This window comes from Vigna radiata, chromosome 1 (assembly GCF_000741045.1).
Source record: "Vigna radiata var. radiata cultivar VC1973A chromosome 1, Vradiata_ver6, whole genome shotgun sequence".
NCBI lineage: Eukaryota > Viridiplantae > Streptophyta > Magnoliopsida > Fabales > Fabaceae > Vigna > Vigna radiata.
Window position 1 is genome coordinate 3,021,841 of NC_028351.1, and position 18,893 is coordinate 3,040,733.

Below are 18,893 nucleotides of genomic sequence, written 5' to 3' on the forward strand. Positions count from 1 at the left end.
TAAGGAATAATAATAATCAATTAAATGAAACTTTAAACAGCACTTGGTGTCAAGGTCAATGCAAGCTCATCTTTGTGTATTGTAAAGGTAAAAAAAAAAAAAAAAATATTGGAGAATAGAAAGAACAGCCTTTAATGATTTTCCAGAAATGAACATGTTTGCTGGAAACCGAGTTGTCCTTTCACTAGAAAAGCTGTTTGATCTCATGTTCATTCTTAACTTCAAATGGCACAGAGTGAGTCTCGTAACAGAAACCCTGTCTCTCGAAGACTGAAATACCAAAAAAAAAAGGGATGTCTCATAAAACAAGTAACGGGGATATCCCTGTCAACAGAGCGTCGTCCCCTGATGAATAGCGGCCACAGGCCATACCAATAGAGCACAATAAAAAACTATAATTGCAAGGCATCTACCCTAACATAATTCATGAGTATTGCAAGCACCACCAATATTAGAAGATCCTAAAAACTTCCAGGATACATGCATGAAGCAATAAATCAAATTTTAGCAAAAAACTTCTTGGATTGCAATATGAACGTCGTCCCGTGATGAATAGTGGCCACAGACCATACCAATAGAGCACACGATAAAAAACTATAATTGCAAGGCATCTAGCCTAACATAATTCTATGAGTATTGCAAGCACCACCAATATTAGAAGATAGTAAAAACTTCCAGGATACATGCATGAAGCAATAAATCAAATTTTAGCAAAAAACTTCTTGGATTGCAATATGAACGTGTTCTTCTCATATGACAAAGTAATCATAATTATAAAAAATAATAAAATATTCTAATTTTATTTTATATATGACAAAGAGATAAACACAACATGTGAATAAATAAGATTATAATTTCAAGAATTATAAATTTATTAAAAATTATGACTTTAAAACATGTATAATTTGATAAAAAACACTTAAATAATTACACTGTTAAAATAAGCATAATTTGAAGTACTACAGCGATAATTTTTTTATTTACAACATATAATTATAATTAATACATATAGTATAAATAATAAATAATAAATAATTTAAATTTGCTACATTATAAAAATATCATATAAAATAAATAAATAAAACTATATTGTTTTGATATTAATAATATATAATAATATAACAAGTTCTTAATTGAACACATTAGTTAAAATAATACTTATGATAATGTGATTGCTAATTACTAATTAGCCACATTAGTTAATTTCATTCAAATATTAATTTATTATTTATCAATAAAATATGGAAGACCAAACAGTGTCACTTGATGGTCAAGGCAGAAAAGACTTCAAAAAATTTAATTAATCCTAATTAAAAAACCGTACCCTAGTTGGGCGCTTCCTCCTCCTTCCTACTATCCATGCACAGAAACTCAGCGGCTGGCTGTCCCTTTGAGTGAGGCATTTCATCGAACATCATAGCGGCACCTCTTTCCCCTCTAAACACCCAAAACGAAGACTCACACATTTACTGTCTGTGTGAGGAATTTCGCCGAACATCATCGACGCGTGGCCACCTTCATTTCTCTTCGAAGACTATAAAGTAACACTGTCTTTGTGTTTGAGAGGCATTTATTTCATCAAACATGTCGTCGGCGAAGTGGCGCGCCTTGCAGCATCGCCACCGCTACACCTACACCACCGTGGTTTTCCCTCCGTCGTTCCTCTCCTCGCTCCCCCTCCTCCTCTCCGACCCTCTTTTCTCCCCCTTCCACTCCTCCCTTCTCCACTTCACTTCTCTCTCCTCCACCCTCTCCCAACTCTCCCACGCCAAAAACCTCGCCTCCACCTTTCTCCACCTCCTCCAATCCCATCCTCCCCCCGAACCTCAAACTCCTCTTAACCTTGCCTGCGAACTGTATCTCCACCTCCTCTTCCTCGAAAACTCCAACCCCCTCCACAAAACCTTCCTTTCTCCCCTCGCCAAAACCACGCCGTTGCGCTCCATCCTCGCCACTTCCTTCGGCACTCTCCTCCACAATAACTATGCCTTTCCGCGCTTCGCCGTCTCTCGCGCCGCGCTCTCTGTCCTCGGCATGCCCAAGCTAGACTACCTCGCCGCAGTAGTGGAAGATTGCGCTGTCCTCGTTGCCTCCGATGCCGTTAATGGCCTAAACGGCGTTGTTTCCGAGACTGGGAGGCCTTCGCCTGTTGTCATGGAACAATGCCAGGAGGCTCTGTCTTGTTTATATTACTTGCTACAGAAGTTTCCTTCCAAGTTTCGTGAAAGTGAGGGTGGTGAGAGCGGTGTTGTCATGGAAGGGATTGTGAGTGTTGTGTTGAGTGTTTTGAGTTCTACTGCGTTTTCGAGGGACTGTCTCGTGGCGGCTGGTGTGGCTCTGTGTGCTGCTTTTCAAGTTTGTGTGAGTAAACAAGAGCTTGGTTCGGTGTTGATTCGAGGGGTGTTTAATAATAGCTTGCAGGGTTTGGATTTGAGTGGTGGTGGCGGTGGTGACATTGGTGAGGTCAGGGATGTGATTGGGAAGATTCCTTGTAAAGGGGATTTGTATTTTGGGATTTCTGGCCTTTCTGTGTTGAGTAGGCTTTGTTTAATTAGAGGGGTTCTCACTGCGGTTTCTAGGGACTTGCTTAATGCTCATTTTAGTGGTGTGGGTGGTATTAAGACTGTCTTGTATGATGGGGTTTTGCCTGAGCTGTGTAGATTCTGTGAGAATCCTGTTGATAGTCACTTCAATTTTCATGCGCTGACGGTGATGCAGATTTGTTTGCAGCAGATTAAGGCGTCGTTGTTGGCGGGTTTAACTGATATGTCCGGGGAGTATGAGCCAATTCCGGAGGAAATGGGGGTGCGGTTGCTTAGGATTATTTGGAATAACTTGGAGGATCCTCTGAGTCAAACGGTGAAGCAGGTGCATCTCATTTTTGACCTGTTTCTCGACATTCAGTCTTCCCTCTGTGAGGGTGGGGAGAGAATAAAGGAGTTTTTGGTGAAGATTGGATCGGATCTTCTTTCGTTGGGTTCTCGGTGTAAGGGGAGATATATTCCATTGGCATTGCTAACGAAGAGATTGGGAGCGAGGAAAATGTTGGAAATGACTCCAGATCTGCTGTTTGAGACAACACAGGCATATATTGATGATGATGTCTGCTGCGCTGCCACATCGTTTCTGAAGTGCTTCCTTGAGTGTTTGCGTGACGAGTTCTGGGAGAGTGATGGTATTGAAGGAGGATACGCTCTCTATAGAGGGCATTGTCTTCCCCCAGTTCTGTATGGGCTAGGTTCTGGATCATCGAAACTTCGCACCAATATAAATACTTATGCCCTGCCAGTTTTACTGGAAGTGGATGTGGACAGTATATTTCCCATGCTTAGTTTCATCTCGGTTGGGCCAAATGGGAATGAGAACAGACTATATACAGAGCTTGTTTGCTTGGACATGGAAGTGAGTCTGGAACAGAGAATTGCTATTCTAGTTTCATTGCTGAAGGTATCTCGGTCACTTGCTTTGGTTGAAGGAGACATTGATTGGGCAGAAGATCCTTCAGTGAATGAAAAGGAGCCTGGGCTGGGAGTTGAAAGCCATGCTATTGTTTGCATTAAGGGAATAAATGTTAGGATCCATGTTCAGTGGCTAGTAAATGCATTGACTCATGTGGACGAGTCACTGCGTGTTGATGCTGCTGAGTCTCTTTTCTTAAACCCCAAGACAGCTAGTTTGCCTTCTCATCTAGAGCTCACTCTAATGAAGGAAGCTGTGCCTTTGAATATGAGGTGTTGCTTCTCAGCTTTTCAGATGAAGTGGAGCAGCTTGTTTCGTAAGTTCTTCTCTAGGGTTCGAACAGCCCTGGAGAGACAATTCAAGCAAGGAAACTGGAGCCCTCTCGAGCATGCTAAAGGTAATGAAGTTTATCCTTCTAAAGGGAATGATAAGGAATCAACAATCAAAAGAGCCGATCATCTTTTTCACTTTATGAGGTGGTTGAGTGGCTTCTTATTTTTCTCGTGCTATCCTTCTGCTCCTTACAAGAGGAAAATAATGGCGATGGATCTCATCTTAATTATGATAAATGTTTGGTCTATTAAGTCATCAATTTGTGATGAGTCTAATAGTTCTTTGCCGGGAAGTCAACTTTATCCTTACAACAAGGGGATGACTTCATCTGATTCAACTCTATTGTTAGTTGGGTCAATTGTTGATAGTTGGGACAGGTTGAGAGAAAATTCATTTCACATATTACTCCATTTTCCCAGTCCACTACCTGGAATTTCTAATGAAGACACGCTGAAGAAGTTAATTGCTTCGTCAATGAAATTAGTTTGCAGTCCACGTGTAAGGGAAAGTGATGCTGGAGCTCTATCCTTACGACTTATATTTAAGAAGTACGTGCTGGAGCTAGGTTGGTTGATTGAAGATTCATTAAATGTTGTTCATTTAAGCTCAAAGTCTGATTTGGTAAATGAAGTTAGCCAGTCCAATAAATCCAGAAATCCTGTAATAACGTATTTGAAATCAATGATTGATTGGCTGGATGCTGCTGTAAGAGATGGGGAACAAGATCTTTCTAAAGCATGCAAAAACAGCTTTGTCCATGGTGTGTTACTTGCTTTGCGCTATACATTTGAGGAACTGGATTGGAATTCTGATGTCTTATCATCTAGCATCTTGGAGCTGAGATATTTGTTGGAAAGACTTCTAGATCTTGTAGTTAGGATAACTTCATTGGCCCTATGGGTGGTTTCTGCAGATGCTTGGCATTTGCCTGAAGACATGGATGAAATGCTTGATGAGGATAATCTTTTGATGGAGATACCATATGATGAGCACATGCCTTCATCTGAATGTGAAATTAATAATTCAAAACCTTCTCATGATGATGGCCGATCATCAGAACAGATAGTCATGGTTGGTTGCTGGCTTGCCATGAAAGAGGTACCTAACCTGAACAGTGTCTAAGAACTGTTAAAGCGTTGAAATATAGTACGGTGTTTTCTCTTAAAAGGGGTAAAGTAGAAAGACTAAAGATTTAAGTCTATCATTCATTATTTCTTCACTTTAATTTTGCACGTCTATAATTGTAGAAATTATACCAATAGAATATATTATAGCGTGTTAGTTATTTCAATGGTGAATGGAGTCAGAGTGGTTTAGTACACCTAATGGTATTAGGTCTACATATTTCTTCTCTTTCCTAATGTTTCACCGTGTTTTCTTCCTCAGGTGAGCCTTCTTTTGGGGACTATTATACGAAAGGTGCCATTGCCAAGGAATACTTCTTCGGATTTATCTGATTTAGAGGGGCATTCTATTGACTTTTCATCTGATTCTGTGCTTGACTTGGAACAACTTAAAACAATAGGAAATCACTTTTTAGAAGTCCTCTTAAAGATGAAGCATAATGGTGCAATTGATAAGACGAGGGCTGGGTTCACAGCTCTTTGCAATCGATTACTCTGCTCTAATGACTCAAGGTATGGATTTTTGTTTTTCTGTTTTTGTTTCTGTGAAATGAGTATTGGATAATGCATATCAACAGAAAACTTGAGTAGAGAAGGATAAAAAAGAAGAAAGGAATACTCGATACGAAGGCTACTAATGTATTCTGTGTAAATTATGAGATACAATTTGTCAATTACAAAATACAGAGAACTGACCCCTAATTATACTTGAATTGCAGTTATCTATCCTTGATAATGGGATTATCAGTAGCTGATCCCAAAAATGTTATCATAAGATAATAATTGATGGCAGGATGACTGTTTTACTGAAGATTATAGATACAAGATAAACACTTTATTTACATATAATAAAGGCTTAAGAATAGCAAAAATACCCAAAAATAAGACGTGCTCAAATATCGGAAACTGTGAGATGTAAAGAACACACTACAGATGGCAAAGAGATTCAGAACAGGGGAATGGAATTATTTGTTGATGAAATCTATTATTTATTTTACCTTTTGACAAAAAAATAACTTTTATTGGAGTGAAAGTAGCAGAAGTCCAATTAGGGGGAGGACAGAATATCATCTGATAGAATTTGAAAGCATATGAAAAAGGACCATGATTAACTAAGTAACGCATGACTGAAGTGAATCCATAAATATAATCCTTATCTCATGGAAGTTTACGGGCTATGGGATGCTCTTGATGAAAGTTTTTGTCTTTCTCTTTTATAGTCTATTCCAAATAATTCAAGGTACTGAGCTTGAAATTGAATCTTGCAAGTGGACTCGCAATGCTTCATATCATGTTTGGTATACTGAGCTTTCTAAAATTAAAATTCTAATTCCAATTGACAATAATTAAATAAAGCATTCTTGAATAACCTCTACATTTTGAAATTTTTATTTTGGTATTCTTTTTAAAATTAGAATTATAATTCCCAATTAATAGTGACAATTTCAAGCAATTGAAAACTAATGAAATAAAGCATTCACTCTGTAATCCAGACCATATAATTCTAACTCCAGACTTAATACGGTGCTTTATATATTTTCGAGGTATTGTGCAATCTGTGTTATACTATGGCGCATTTGATTGGAGTATAACTCTTGTACGGAGGAGATTTCATTGGATCTGCTATTGACTGTTCACTAGTTCTAAATGGACGGATTTATAGTTGCTGTACTTTCAAATAATGAATGCCTAAAGTAGGAGGCTTCATTGTTTCTTTAGTATCTATGTTTTGCTTATAAATGTTAAAAGCAATTTGGTATTTAAATTCCTATTTTCTTCACATATACCATCGTAAGATAAAACTATGACGTGATAAATGAGTTGTAAAATTTTAGTTACGATCTTGTCACATGCTCACATACAATGTACTTTATGAAATTAAGATTCTTGGCTGTTATGTTCTCTCGTATACATAATACAAAGAGAAATATGTTTGTTTGATTTAAATAAGGAAGTCTTTGTCATTTTAACTAGGTCATTATATCGGAAATCATATGTTTTTGCCATTTCTTAGATGTGTATCTTCCTTTTCAGACTTCATAGAATGACAGAGGCTTGGATGGAACAACTTATGCAAAGAACTGTGGCCAAAGGACAAGTAGTGGATGACTTGCTGAGAAGAAGTGCTGGAATACCTGCTGCATTTATTGCTCTGTTCCTTTCAGAGCCAGAAGGCACCCCAAAGAAGCTTCTGCCACGGGCATTAAGATGGCTTATAGATGTAGGTAACGGGTCCATGCTGAATCAGATTGAAAACAATAGCTTCAATGGTGACCCATGCAAGTCAAAGGATTCAGCAAATGGAAATAATTCTACACGGGCAGCTGAAAGAAATGTCAATCTGACGTCGTCAAAGATCAGAGATGAAGGTGTCATTCCTACAGTACATGCATTTAATGTTCTAAGAGCTGCTTTCAATGACTCCAACTTGTCTACTGATACATCTGGTTTCTCTGCCGAGGCTTTGATTTTGTCCATTCGTTCTTTCTCTTCACCGTATTGGGAGATTAGAAACAGTGCTTGTCTGGCTTACACTGCCCTGGTTCGTCGCATGATTGGATTCCTTAATGTTCATAAGCGGGAATCAGCACGACGGGCAATAACTGGACTTGAATTTTTTCATAGGTATGGATGTTGGATCTACTTACTTTTAGCTATTAAAATCATGTCATATGAGAAGAACACGTTCATATTGCAATCCAAGAAGTTTTTTGCTAAAATTTGATTTATTGCTTCATGCATGTATCCTGGAAGTTTTTACGATCTTCTAATATTGATGGTGCTTGCAATACTCATGAATTATGTTAGGGTAGATGCCTTGCAATTATAGTTTTTGATCGTGTGCTCTATTGGTATGGCCTGTGGCCACTATTCATCAGGGGACGACGCTCTGTTGACAGGGAAAATCCCCGTTACTTGTTTTATGAGACACTCCTGTTTTTTGGTATTTCAGTCTTCGAGAGACAGGGTTTCTGTTACGAGACCTACTCTGTGCCATTTGAAGTTAAGAATGAACATCACCTCGGTTTCCAGCAAACATGTTCATTTCTGGAAAATCATTAAAGGCTGTTCTTTCTATTCTCCAATATATATATATATATATATATATATATATATATATATATATATATATTTTATTTTTTTTTTACCTTTACAATACACAAAGATGAGCTTGCATTGACCTTGACACCAAGTGCTGTTTAAAGTTTCATTTAATTGATTATTATTATTCCTTATACATAACAACAGGACAACTCTTTTAAGCTTTAAGTTCTAGTAATTTTAGTGAGTTCAATTTCAGGGTACTACTCGGTTAGATTATCTGTATTATAAACTTTTTAAATTATTCATAGTACATGTTAGGTCTGCAGTTATGCTACCATAGTTGAAATATGACACTGATTTTTTCATATATATGTAGACTTATTTTTACTTTGTTAAGCGCGTAAAGAAGTTTCTTTATTCATATCATATACATGCATAGAAAGTATATTAAATTAAGAAGGTACTGAGATTGAATCTCAAAAAGGAAGAGTAAAAGGTAGACAAGTAGATGAAATGGAATCACTTTTTATTCCTTCAAAGTCTTATGATCAAACATGTAAGTAAACTCTCTTTTTTTACATTAGGATGGAATTAATGAATTTGGTAAAAAGCTGTAGGTTAAAATACGTTCTGATCCTGATAATTTTGATGATAATTCAGGCATTGATTTGAATTTTGGAGGTAAGGGATCTGAGTCCAAGGAAGTATAAGAACTTTCTATAGAAAGGCGACAATTACTATTTAAGACTAGTAAGCTGGATCTTAATCTTTTTATGATAAATGCTAGATTATAAAACTATTCTCGGGCTTTCACTTTGTAGCTGAAGCTTTTGATTGAGTTAATCTTTGGCTATAATCATCACATTGATAATACCATGCTTGCTGATAAAGTGGGCACAGGCTTAATGAATTTCTAAGATTGGAACATCTCCCATGTTGGAGGAGGTATATATATCTGGCATAATCATAAATTTGTTATTATATTGCCTTTTTCTGAATGTTGATAAGTTCTCTGGTTTCTGGCATTGCTTTAATCTGCATAGTGTATGTTGATAAGTATAGATATGATCGGATGATTTTTGGAAATGGTTCACTTGGCATTTGTCCATTTTTGTACTGTAGATGGAATGTGGTAGCAGTTGTGGCCGTCCTTTCTGTGTTCATATCACTTCACACTGTCTACTAATGATGTATGCATCATTTCAAAGTTGTTAACTTCTTTGAGACATTTTCATCCCACTAATGATGTATGCAGCCCATCGGCTCGTTGTCCAAATCCTAACTTCATATATACCATTACTAGTTCTGGATAGCACTGTCTGTTATGAGTGTGTATGTTCAGAGGTGGTGTGAACAGTTACTGATGACTTTTAAAATATTTTTTGGACCTAGGTATCCGTCATTGCATTCATTTCTGTTTAATGAACTGGAAGTTGCGACAGAGTTTTTGGGTTGTGCATCTTCAGAAGATTTAGAGTCCATCCGTGGAAATAATTTGCATCCGAGCTTGTATCCAATTCTGATTCTCTTATCTAGGCTCAAGCCTTCATCAATTGCTGGTGAGACAGGAGACGAGCTAGACCCTTTCCTTTTCATGCCCTGGATTAGAAGGTGCTCAACCCAAAGCAATTTACGAGTTCGTGTTCTTGCATCCAGAGCTCTAACAAGTATAGTATCAAATGAGAAATTGCCTGCAGTCCTTAACAATATTATATCCGAGTTGCCCTCTGTAGATAAACTGATCAAATCAACTAGTTTTCCGATTTCTTTCAACTTCATTCATGGAATTCTCTTGCAGTTGAGCGCTTTACTGGATATAAATTTTAGGAATCTCGTGGATAACTCGAGGAAAGATCATATCATTGGTGAGTTGATCCAAAATCTTCTACTGCGGTCATGGATTGCAAGGCCCACTCATTGCCCGTGCCCCATCCTTAATGAAACATTCTTAAGAGTTCTGGATCAAATGCTTAATATGGCAAGAACATGCCAGATCTCAAAACATTTCCGTTCCATTTCCAAGCTGCTATTGGAGCTGTCAACAGAATGCTTAGATTTAGAATCACATAGCCTGTCATATTATGATCCAACCATTGCCAAACTTCGGGAGCAAGCAGCCATTTCATATTTTGGATGTTTTTTCCATGCACCTATGGATGAGGAAGAGACAATCAATATGAGACTAAGGCATTCTCTTCCCAATTCAGAATCATTTCCTGAAGATGAAATGGAAAATACATCTTTTGGTCTTTTGGATAGATTGATTTTTTGCTTGTCAGACTCATTATATGAAGTTCGACTTGCAACACTGAAGTGGTTGCTGAAGTTCCTGAAAGCATCGGAGCCTTCTGGCAAGGTCCATGATCTATTCCGTAATGACATCACGGCTGTTCAACTCTGGGTAAAAACTAACCTTCATGGAACCTTGGTGAACATTTTGGCATCAGAGAAGCACCACAGATGTACAAATTACATTCTGAAGATCCTTGTAGCTTGGAATTTGCTGCAGTTTGGAAAGTTGGGTCAAGAGAAGTGCACGGGTACAGGTTATGTTGGTGAAATGGACTTTGATTCCGTATTGAAATTTTGGAATGAATTAGTTTTCTTGTACAAGCAAGCAAGACATGCAAAGACCCAAGAGACCCTTGTTCGCTGTCTGGGAGTATGCATCAAGAGAATTACAATGTTGTTTGCAAGTTCTATTATACAAAATGACGGAAAAGATTTTTCAGTATGTGGTGAACTTCATGAGGAGGAAATGGTAGTTTGTTTGTTTGATTGCATTGTTTTTTTCTGTAACATGATTAAACAATGTAGTTCATCATCTGAGCCGGCGAGTATGCGCTATGCAGCAGCTGAATCTTTGATAGCATCTGGTTTGCTTGATCAGGCTGGGCTCCTTGGCTCATTTGTTTCGAATAACCAGATACCCTTGGGCACTTCATCTTGTTTTGTGAAAAATGAAGCTATGAACTCGTATGCTCATCAGGTACTAGAGGTGTGGCTCACATGCATTAAGCTTTTGGAAGATGAAGACGACTCTGTTAGATTGAGGCTTTCCTCAGATGTTCAGAAGTGTTTTACTAAAGAAAAAAGTAGGAGCAACCATACTCCTGGATTGGTTCCAATCCAAGTAGATAGAGTGATAAGACTCTGTTTTGACCACCTCTCTTCCATTTTTGGCCACTGGATTGATTATTTCGATTATCTTTGTCAGTGGGTATTACGTGCTGAAAACTGTGTAGCACCCGAAGGAGATCTTGTAAGACGGGTTTTCGACAAGGAGATTGACAATCATTATGAAGAGAAGTTGTTGATCAGTCAAATTTGTTGCTCCAATATGGAAAAACTACCTATTTTGAAGTCCTGGGTTGACAGAGATGAATTCAGGAGCTATTTACATGAATGGAGAGTTAGATTTTCCCATCAACTAGTGTCATATGCTCAAGACCATATTGTGAAACAGGAAGGGAATGATTGGATAGGAGGCGTGGGTAACCATAAAGATGCATTTTTACCCTTATATGCAAATTTACTCGGTTTCTATGCTATTTCTAACTGCATTTTCATTGTATGTAGCAATAATGATGCCAAACTATTACTCTCTGATGTAGTTGTTCTTGGAAGAGCCATCAATCCATTTCTTAGAAACCCTTTGATTTCTAACCTATTTAAGTTAGTTGTAGAATCACATGAGAAGGTGGCCGGTGATGTTGCTAACGGCTTGCTTCCTGAGATCGGAAATTGCTCTATCTGGGATATTTTTAACCCTTATTTTCTTCTTTATTAGGATTTGTATACTGGGTGTAGTTTCTCATAGAAGTCCTTTATGGGAGCTTTTACTAAATTTTGAAACTTCCATAGAATTTCCCCAGAAATTATTGTGTATACAATTTTGTAATTGGAATGTAATTTTTTAACAGATTTTGTTTGACAAGCTCATTTCTTCCCAGGCCGATAACTATTTTCCATAACTTACTGTTTTGGGCAAAAATACATATAATAAAAGATATTTGTTTTTCTTTAATGTCCGTTGCATCAATTATCTTATTTTACCAAAATACTCTTAATTAAAATAGAGATTGTAGTGGAAAATAATTAGAAATCAAATAAGTCATAATGATAGATATTTATGAACTTTAGAACAATTTTATTACTATATATTAAGTCAATCAGTTACTTTAATTATAATAAATTTAGTAATGAAATCTAAGATCTAGTAAATACACGAGATCAATTAGAACCACAATTACAACACAACACGATTTCTTCTCGGTCAGTTTTGTATTACACAAATGTCAAGCATTTGGCAAATACTTATATGCCACAAAAAGGATAAACCTATAAAAACCACAATAAATCATAACTTTCAGCATAACGAAATTAGTCAAGAATTCATGTATTTTTCCTTCGAACGGGAATTATGATTGACCTATTTGTCCATAGTAAAGTTGCACAAATAAGAAATTCTCGACTCCATTTTCACCTCATGATTTGGTGAACTTGAAAGTCCGTAAATCTCTGTTATATATAATCTCTTTTATTTCAACTCCATCTCAGAGCAATACTCACCGTTAACTTCAATGTTGCGATACTCCAGCAAAATGGATTGTTACCGAAATTTTTCATATTCATTTCAGAAAATTCCTATATGATCAGAACTTATAGGATACTTATCCCGCAGAAAATAAACCTTAAAGATCCATCCCGAACAGAAGAGAGAATATTAGAACTACCTTAGGGTCAAGACAATTTAGCTAGCTACTTTCTTAGACTTATCAAGCTGTAAAAAATCCTGATGACGATTCCTGAAAAAAAAGAAAAAAAACCTTGTAGTCAGGTAACACCGATCATGGGATAGATAAGTAGATGACAGAAAAAAGGAACGATAGAGCATATAAAAAGCAATGGATTTTGAACGCATTTAATTATTAAACGTAGAGCTGGAGAGGAAACAAAGAGAGCATAAGAAACAGCTCCAATACATTCATAGATAAATCATGAGCTGCAGACTTCAACCGTAAATTATTTCTTAATCCATAATCCATGGACCCTTATGATTTCCTATCATAGAAATAAAAGTTCAGCCTTCAATTATATCACGAGTCCAACTACACAAATTAACTATAGTGTTAACCTCCCCAACTCAATAATGGGAGAGATGTTAGTAATATACTTTAGCACATTCTTCAAAATGTCATCACTTCAAAAAGTGATTGATTTGCATAATTAACTAGTTTGACCTTCTAGAAAATAAACTATGATATAGAATGTAGTAAGCATCTCTCCCTCCAGGGTGTTGATCCCCTCCCACCAAACAACCAGTCACCAAAAATTCAAAAGGTAAAAAATATAGAAAACATGGTACCAGAAAATACTTTGAACTTACAAGTTTTTCATCCTCAAAATGAAGTTGTACTTTTCTTTTGGAATCTAAAATTTGTTGTACGACATTTGGTCCCTAAAATAAATTTTCTTTTGCTTTTCATCCTCGCTATTTTGTTTTAATCCTTCTAATTTATTTACTTTTCGTTTCGGTCCATAATCATTTGGAATTAAACCCTTTTAATAATTAACCGTAGCATTTTACCCCCTCTGATAATGTTTTCAACAATCATAATTTGTATGCCACAATGATGAGCCACCAAAATCACACAAGATATCATCATAGCCAGCCTTTCCCTTAGATAAAGAAGCCATATGCTTAGATAGTAAAAACAGAAGAAGTTTGCAGCAAAAGAAGAGATCTTAGCATTCAAATTTAGTGAAATTAAACAAACACTTGGATAAAGATGGTAGACAGATAGATCCAGGGATTCTTACTTATATAATTTTGTAAGTGATTGTGGCCTTGAATAGTCCACTCCCCGTTTTACAGTTTGTAATTGAACTGCACTCCCTGTTTCTTGTTGCCTTTCAATTTTTTCGGTTTTTTGTGTCCCTTTATTCCTTGATTCAGGTTTCCAGTTAGCTTTGATAAGAGATTCACCCAGTAAGTGGGCAACTTCTGAAACCATTGCCTCTACTTTCTTCACATAAGGAAATGTCTTCTCGTCAAATTGGTTCGACAACCACAAATACATAGATAATACTTGATGCCTAGTCTCAAGGTCTAGGAGTTCAGCATCATTTCGAGCAGAACTTTTTGGCATGCCCATAGCTACATTTACAGGGAGCTTCTGACCAAGCGATGTTGCATATCTAAGTAAATGGTGCATAGCTTTTGGTTCTCTAACATTGACAGGAGCAAAACAAAGCTGAAAACGATCTTCTAGAGATAATCCCTGGACCCTCTCTAACATATTAGCAATCTTCTTGATGTGTCCATGTTGACACAAGAAGTATGACCCGTCCAAACGGCAACTTTCACCAAATTTTTCTAATATCTGGCTGAATGTCAAATCCGGAAGTTGTCCAGCAAACAATTCAATCTGTTCATAATATGGAAACAGGCCTACCTTTTTCACATTATCAAAAGGTTGTTTCAAACACTCAATTAAGTAGTCCAAATCATCTAAATGCAAGGTTGTGGCAAGTCCATCAGGATATAGGCATCCTCTCCGGCCAGCTCTTCCAGCAATTTGCTTAACCTGGGATGCTGGAACAGGAACCATTTTGTCACCATTGTACTTTGAAAGGCTATTAAAAATCACCCTTCTGATATTAAGGTTCAGGCCCATTCCCACTGCATCACTGGCCACCAGAACATCATATTCATTACTTTGATCGTTGAACAAACTGGCCTGCTGTCTACGAGTTTCAGGTGGTAGAGCACCGTATATCACACAACAACGGTGTTTAGTCTGCGTCTCAATTGCCAACTTAACCTCAAATATCTCTCTTCTAGAGAATGCAACTACACAATCCCCAGACCGAATATTTTCGAGATTACCTAGCAGTGTCTTAGCTTCAACCACCAATGGTTTGAACCTCTCATAATTCTGTTCATACAACTCATCCCCAGTGTCTTGACAGATCTTCTTGACAATATCCACAACACTAGGATCACCACACAAATGTATCTCATCAGCCTTCAACCCAAGGAGAGCCCTTGTCCATGCATACCCCCTATTAGGATCTGCCATCATCTGAATCTCATCAATAACTGCCACATCATACAATTCCTGTGTCGATACCATTTCCACAGTACATGCAATATGATCTGAAAACGGTACACGCTTATTTTCCTGCCCAGTCAACAAGCTGCAATAGATCCCCTTTGCATTAACCTTGTCAAAAACTTCCATAGCCAACAGCCTAAGTGGACTACAATAAATCCCTTTCTTCGCCTCCATAAACCGCTGCAAAGCATTATACGTCTTGCCGCTATTCGTCGGCCCACAATGATAAATAATCTTCCTTTTCATCGCTCGTGCGAATGGAAACCAAGTGTGTGGCTTGGTGAGGTCAGCCGACTCAACCATATTCCTGAACCTCTTTATCTCATCAGGAAAATTCTCCAAACAAAACTCCACAAATATGGGAAACAAAAAACTCACTGCCTCATGGCTCGGCCCAAGATACACCAAGTACTTGGCAACATCAGCAGGGCAGTTCTTCATGAGAAACCTCTGGAACTTGTGTACTGCTGTGGGAAAAAACGACAAACCAATATAAATGGCAAGGGCCTGATTGGATGCCCAACCTGATTTGGCAAACCAAAGGCACACTTCTCGCAGTACCTCCACCTCTGACCTATCCAGACTTACACCCCGTTTCCCACTGCACATTTCGCCGTACAACTCGACAGGATCACGCGATGCCACGTGGACAAATTCCTCACTCTTCTTCCCTAACTCATCGCAATTATCACTACCACTGCTAATACTACTACGTTCTTTCAAAGAATCAACAATCTCCAAATTGCATTCATTACTACCATCATTTGCAACCACCCCATATTCAGAAAAACCATGAATACTACTACTAACCTCATTTCCAAGCTCAAAATCAATGCTCTTACCACAATCTGCGTCGAACTCAGATATCGGCGTCTCGCCGCCGCCTCCGCCGCCCTCATCTCCGGAGGCAGAAAAAGGTCTTGCGGGGCGGAATCTTTCGCCGGTAAGTCTCGAACTTTGAGAGAATCTCGGGCGAAGGAGCGGGTTTGAGAAACGGGTCGAAATTGGGGAAAGCGGGTTCTGAAAAGTGTGGAATTGGGAGTGGTTGAAGAGAAGAGCTTGAAGCTTTGAGAGGGTTCTCTTGCGAGTGCACAAGTGGAAGAGGCCTCTAGCCATTGGAACAGGTTCAACAGAGAGAACGAATGAGAACACAAAAGTGGGGCATTCAGATTAGGGTTTTTATTTTGTTCTGTTCAATGGTGGAAATTAGAGGAAAAGGGAAAGGGTTGGATGAATTTGATATTTGATAATTACGGCGTCAAAGTGTGTTTTGTGAGAATGAAAGGGAGGAAATTTAGGGAAGGGTCTGGTTAGGGATTTAGATTAGGGATGGTAAAAAGGTTCAAAGCAAAGGGCGGTTGTGAGTTTTTTTGTATTTTTTTATCATATAAAATTTAATATCACAAGTTGAAATTTTTTAGTTTAAAAAAAAAAATTAGGTTACCCTGTGTTAGTTTCAGAAAAGGGTACTCTGTAAGGAAATGTGCGAAGACATATTAGAGTGGGCATTATATATTGTTCATTTGAACGAATTTGCAAAGAGAGAAAGAAGAATATTTGCGAGATGCAAGGTTTGTTTGATTTTCACTAAGGGAAAGAGATCTGCAGTGTTTTTTTTTTTTTTTTTTGGGAAAAACCAATATTATTCTTCAGCTATCATTTAAAACGAGGCAAAAGAGGCATGCAACATGGTAGAAATGGCGTCGAGGTTGATTGGTGTGTGAGGGCACATGGTGCAATCGTAGATGTGGATTGAAACAGTGAATCAGTGAAGCTCGAGGTTGAAGACGAAGGCCCAACTCCTATTCGGAGGTGGAATCGATTCCATTTTATGTAGAAAATCATGAAGAAGCCTTATTACGAGCATGAGGTATGCGGTTCCAACACAGATATATTTGGTTTTAACACAGGCGGTTCTAAGCTTCGTTATTTGATTCCACTGACAGTAAGACCGAGAAAATGTAAAATTTATAAATAAGGCTTCAGTATATTTTATTAAAATCTGCATAAATTGTGTAAGTTAGTTAGTGTGTAATTTTTGAGTAAAAAATAAAATTTTATGATATTTATTTATTCTGTTGATATAAGTGTATAACATCTTACATTTGTTTATGGTCTATTGATATGTTTGGCAGCAATATAACCCTGATAAGCAAGTGTTCTACCTTTTAGCCAAGGAACTGAAGGTTTGTTCGGTGAAAAGGTGTGAGAGTAATAATTTTGATGGTTAATAGGTGTTTGTGATCATGTCTTGACTGTGACTCAGAAGAGAATTGTTTAATGAGGATATCAGGCAGGGCTGATAATGAACCAGACTCATGGTTGATTGACAATTATAATAATGAATGCAAGTCTATGATTTGATTCAAAGGAAACACATACCAGATTATGTTAACCTGTTGATGAATGGTTTCAGTATGATTTAGTTTTTCTCTGAATGAATAGGTTTGATGTTACAAATTGGTCAGCAGTGTAACTTTGTAAAAGAAAGATAATTAGTAGGATAGGATATGCAGTCTGTCACTTGCTGATAACATGTTGAGTGTCTGAACCATATGAAAATGAAAATAGTGTATATCCTATCCTTTAATACACTTTTAAATTGCAGATTTTGTTAAGAGTGCAGCTAGCCCAGAATCTACAGAGACAATTTTTTTTTTTTTTTGCGTTTGATCATGGAAAATTTTAATGTCTGAAAACTTTGGTGCAGAGTTGATTTTGGTTTTGTTAGGAAATTCTGTTTTAGGCTCTGAAATGGTTTATGCGTGTAGAAATTGATTGTGCATTTTCCTTTTCCACATAGATGGTTTTAATTGGTTCAATCATTGGTGAACTTTCTAAATCATAGACAAATAGTTGTAAACTTAGGGTTACTCTAAGTTGCCATATTAACTTTCACTCTGAATTGTGTGATGTGGACTGCATAACTGCTGCATATAATTCCTGTTTGAATGATTATTGTCCGAAACAAAACTATGGTTGTTTCATGTGAATTGTCTGTTTAGGTTCTGTTTTGGTTGGGTTAAAGAGCTAAATTTGAATTGATGCCACTGAAAAATCTTTGGTTAGATGGAAATAATTTAGTTTGAGTTTTAAAATGGATTGTATGCAATAACAACTTGAACTAAATAATGATAAACCAGAGTGGTGTTTGATAGTTCATTGTATAGAGTACTTGGAGACTTTTTGGTTGATCACTTGTGTGTTTTAATTCTGTTATGATGTTTAATACATTAATGGTATACTATTTGTTTTGTTTAAGTTAAGTGTTTTGGGTTGCCAAATGTTTTTAAAATGCTGGAATATGCATGGTTATGGTGTCTGTGCAGTTTTAAAAAAATGAATTATAGGGAATTTTCAACTGCTGGGAAAACTTTCATGATATTTTAAAATCTCAGAATCTGTTTTGAATTCTAATTAAGACTATTTCATATTAGTTATGTAAAATGTTCGGGTTTTAGGTGCTGACTTGGTATGTACATTGCCAAGACTTGATGTTTGAGTGATTAGAGGCAATGTTGAGCTGTTTATATCATTTGCATGAAATATAGGTGCGATATTGGGTATGTTAGATAAGGATGATGCTGCAGTAACATGTCTTTCATTATACATGATTAATTTATCCATCTAATAAAGGTTATTTTATTACTTATTTACATGATACATTATAGAATTTGTGAACTGTGATGTTTTTTTGGTGTAAGACCACATTCTGCCTAGTTTTTTTTTTTTGATTAATTGTCAATTTATATATATAGAGTGGTGTAAACAATTATCAGTGCTGAAATTAAAAAATAAAGTCGTGCTAATC

The 18,893-nt window shown here is 37.1% G+C and overlaps 2 protein-coding genes and 1 long non-coding RNA gene across 3 annotated transcripts; 1 reads left to right on the forward strand and 2 right to left on the reverse strand.

The window, feature by feature from the left end:
* Positions 1-1,641, reverse strand: LOC111241834. Its single transcript, XR_002668143.1, has 2 exons — positions 1,325-1,641; positions 1-270 (listed from the first exon to the last, which is right to left on the reverse strand). It is a non-coding gene; the product is annotated as an uncharacterized LOC111241834 (long non-coding RNA).
* On the forward strand, positions 1,512-11,822 carry LOC106755680 (thyroid adenoma-associated protein homolog). The gene is made up of 4 exons (XM_014637879.2): positions 1,512-4,890; positions 5,179-5,429; positions 6,951-7,541; positions 9,354-11,822. The coding sequence occupies exons 1-4, from the start codon at positions 1,585-1,587 to the stop codon at positions 11,749-11,751; spliced, it is 6,546 nt and encodes a 2,181-aa protein (XP_014493365.1). The 5' UTR covers positions 1,512-1,584; the 3' UTR covers positions 11,752-11,822.
* Positions 11,823-12,198: 376 nt separating this feature from the next.
* LOC106773326 (DExH-box ATP-dependent RNA helicase DExH18, mitochondrial) lies at positions 12,199-16,363 on the reverse strand. The gene is made up of 2 exons (XM_014660029.2): positions 13,785-16,363; positions 12,199-12,769 (listed from the first exon to the last, which is right to left on the reverse strand). Exons 1-2 carry the CDS (start codon positions 16,196-16,198, stop codon positions 12,715-12,717), a joined length of 2,469 nt encoding a protein of 822 aa, XP_014515515.1. The 5' UTR covers positions 16,199-16,363; the 3' UTR covers positions 12,199-12,714.
* Between the last annotated feature and the right edge of the window lie 2,530 nt (positions 16,364-18,893).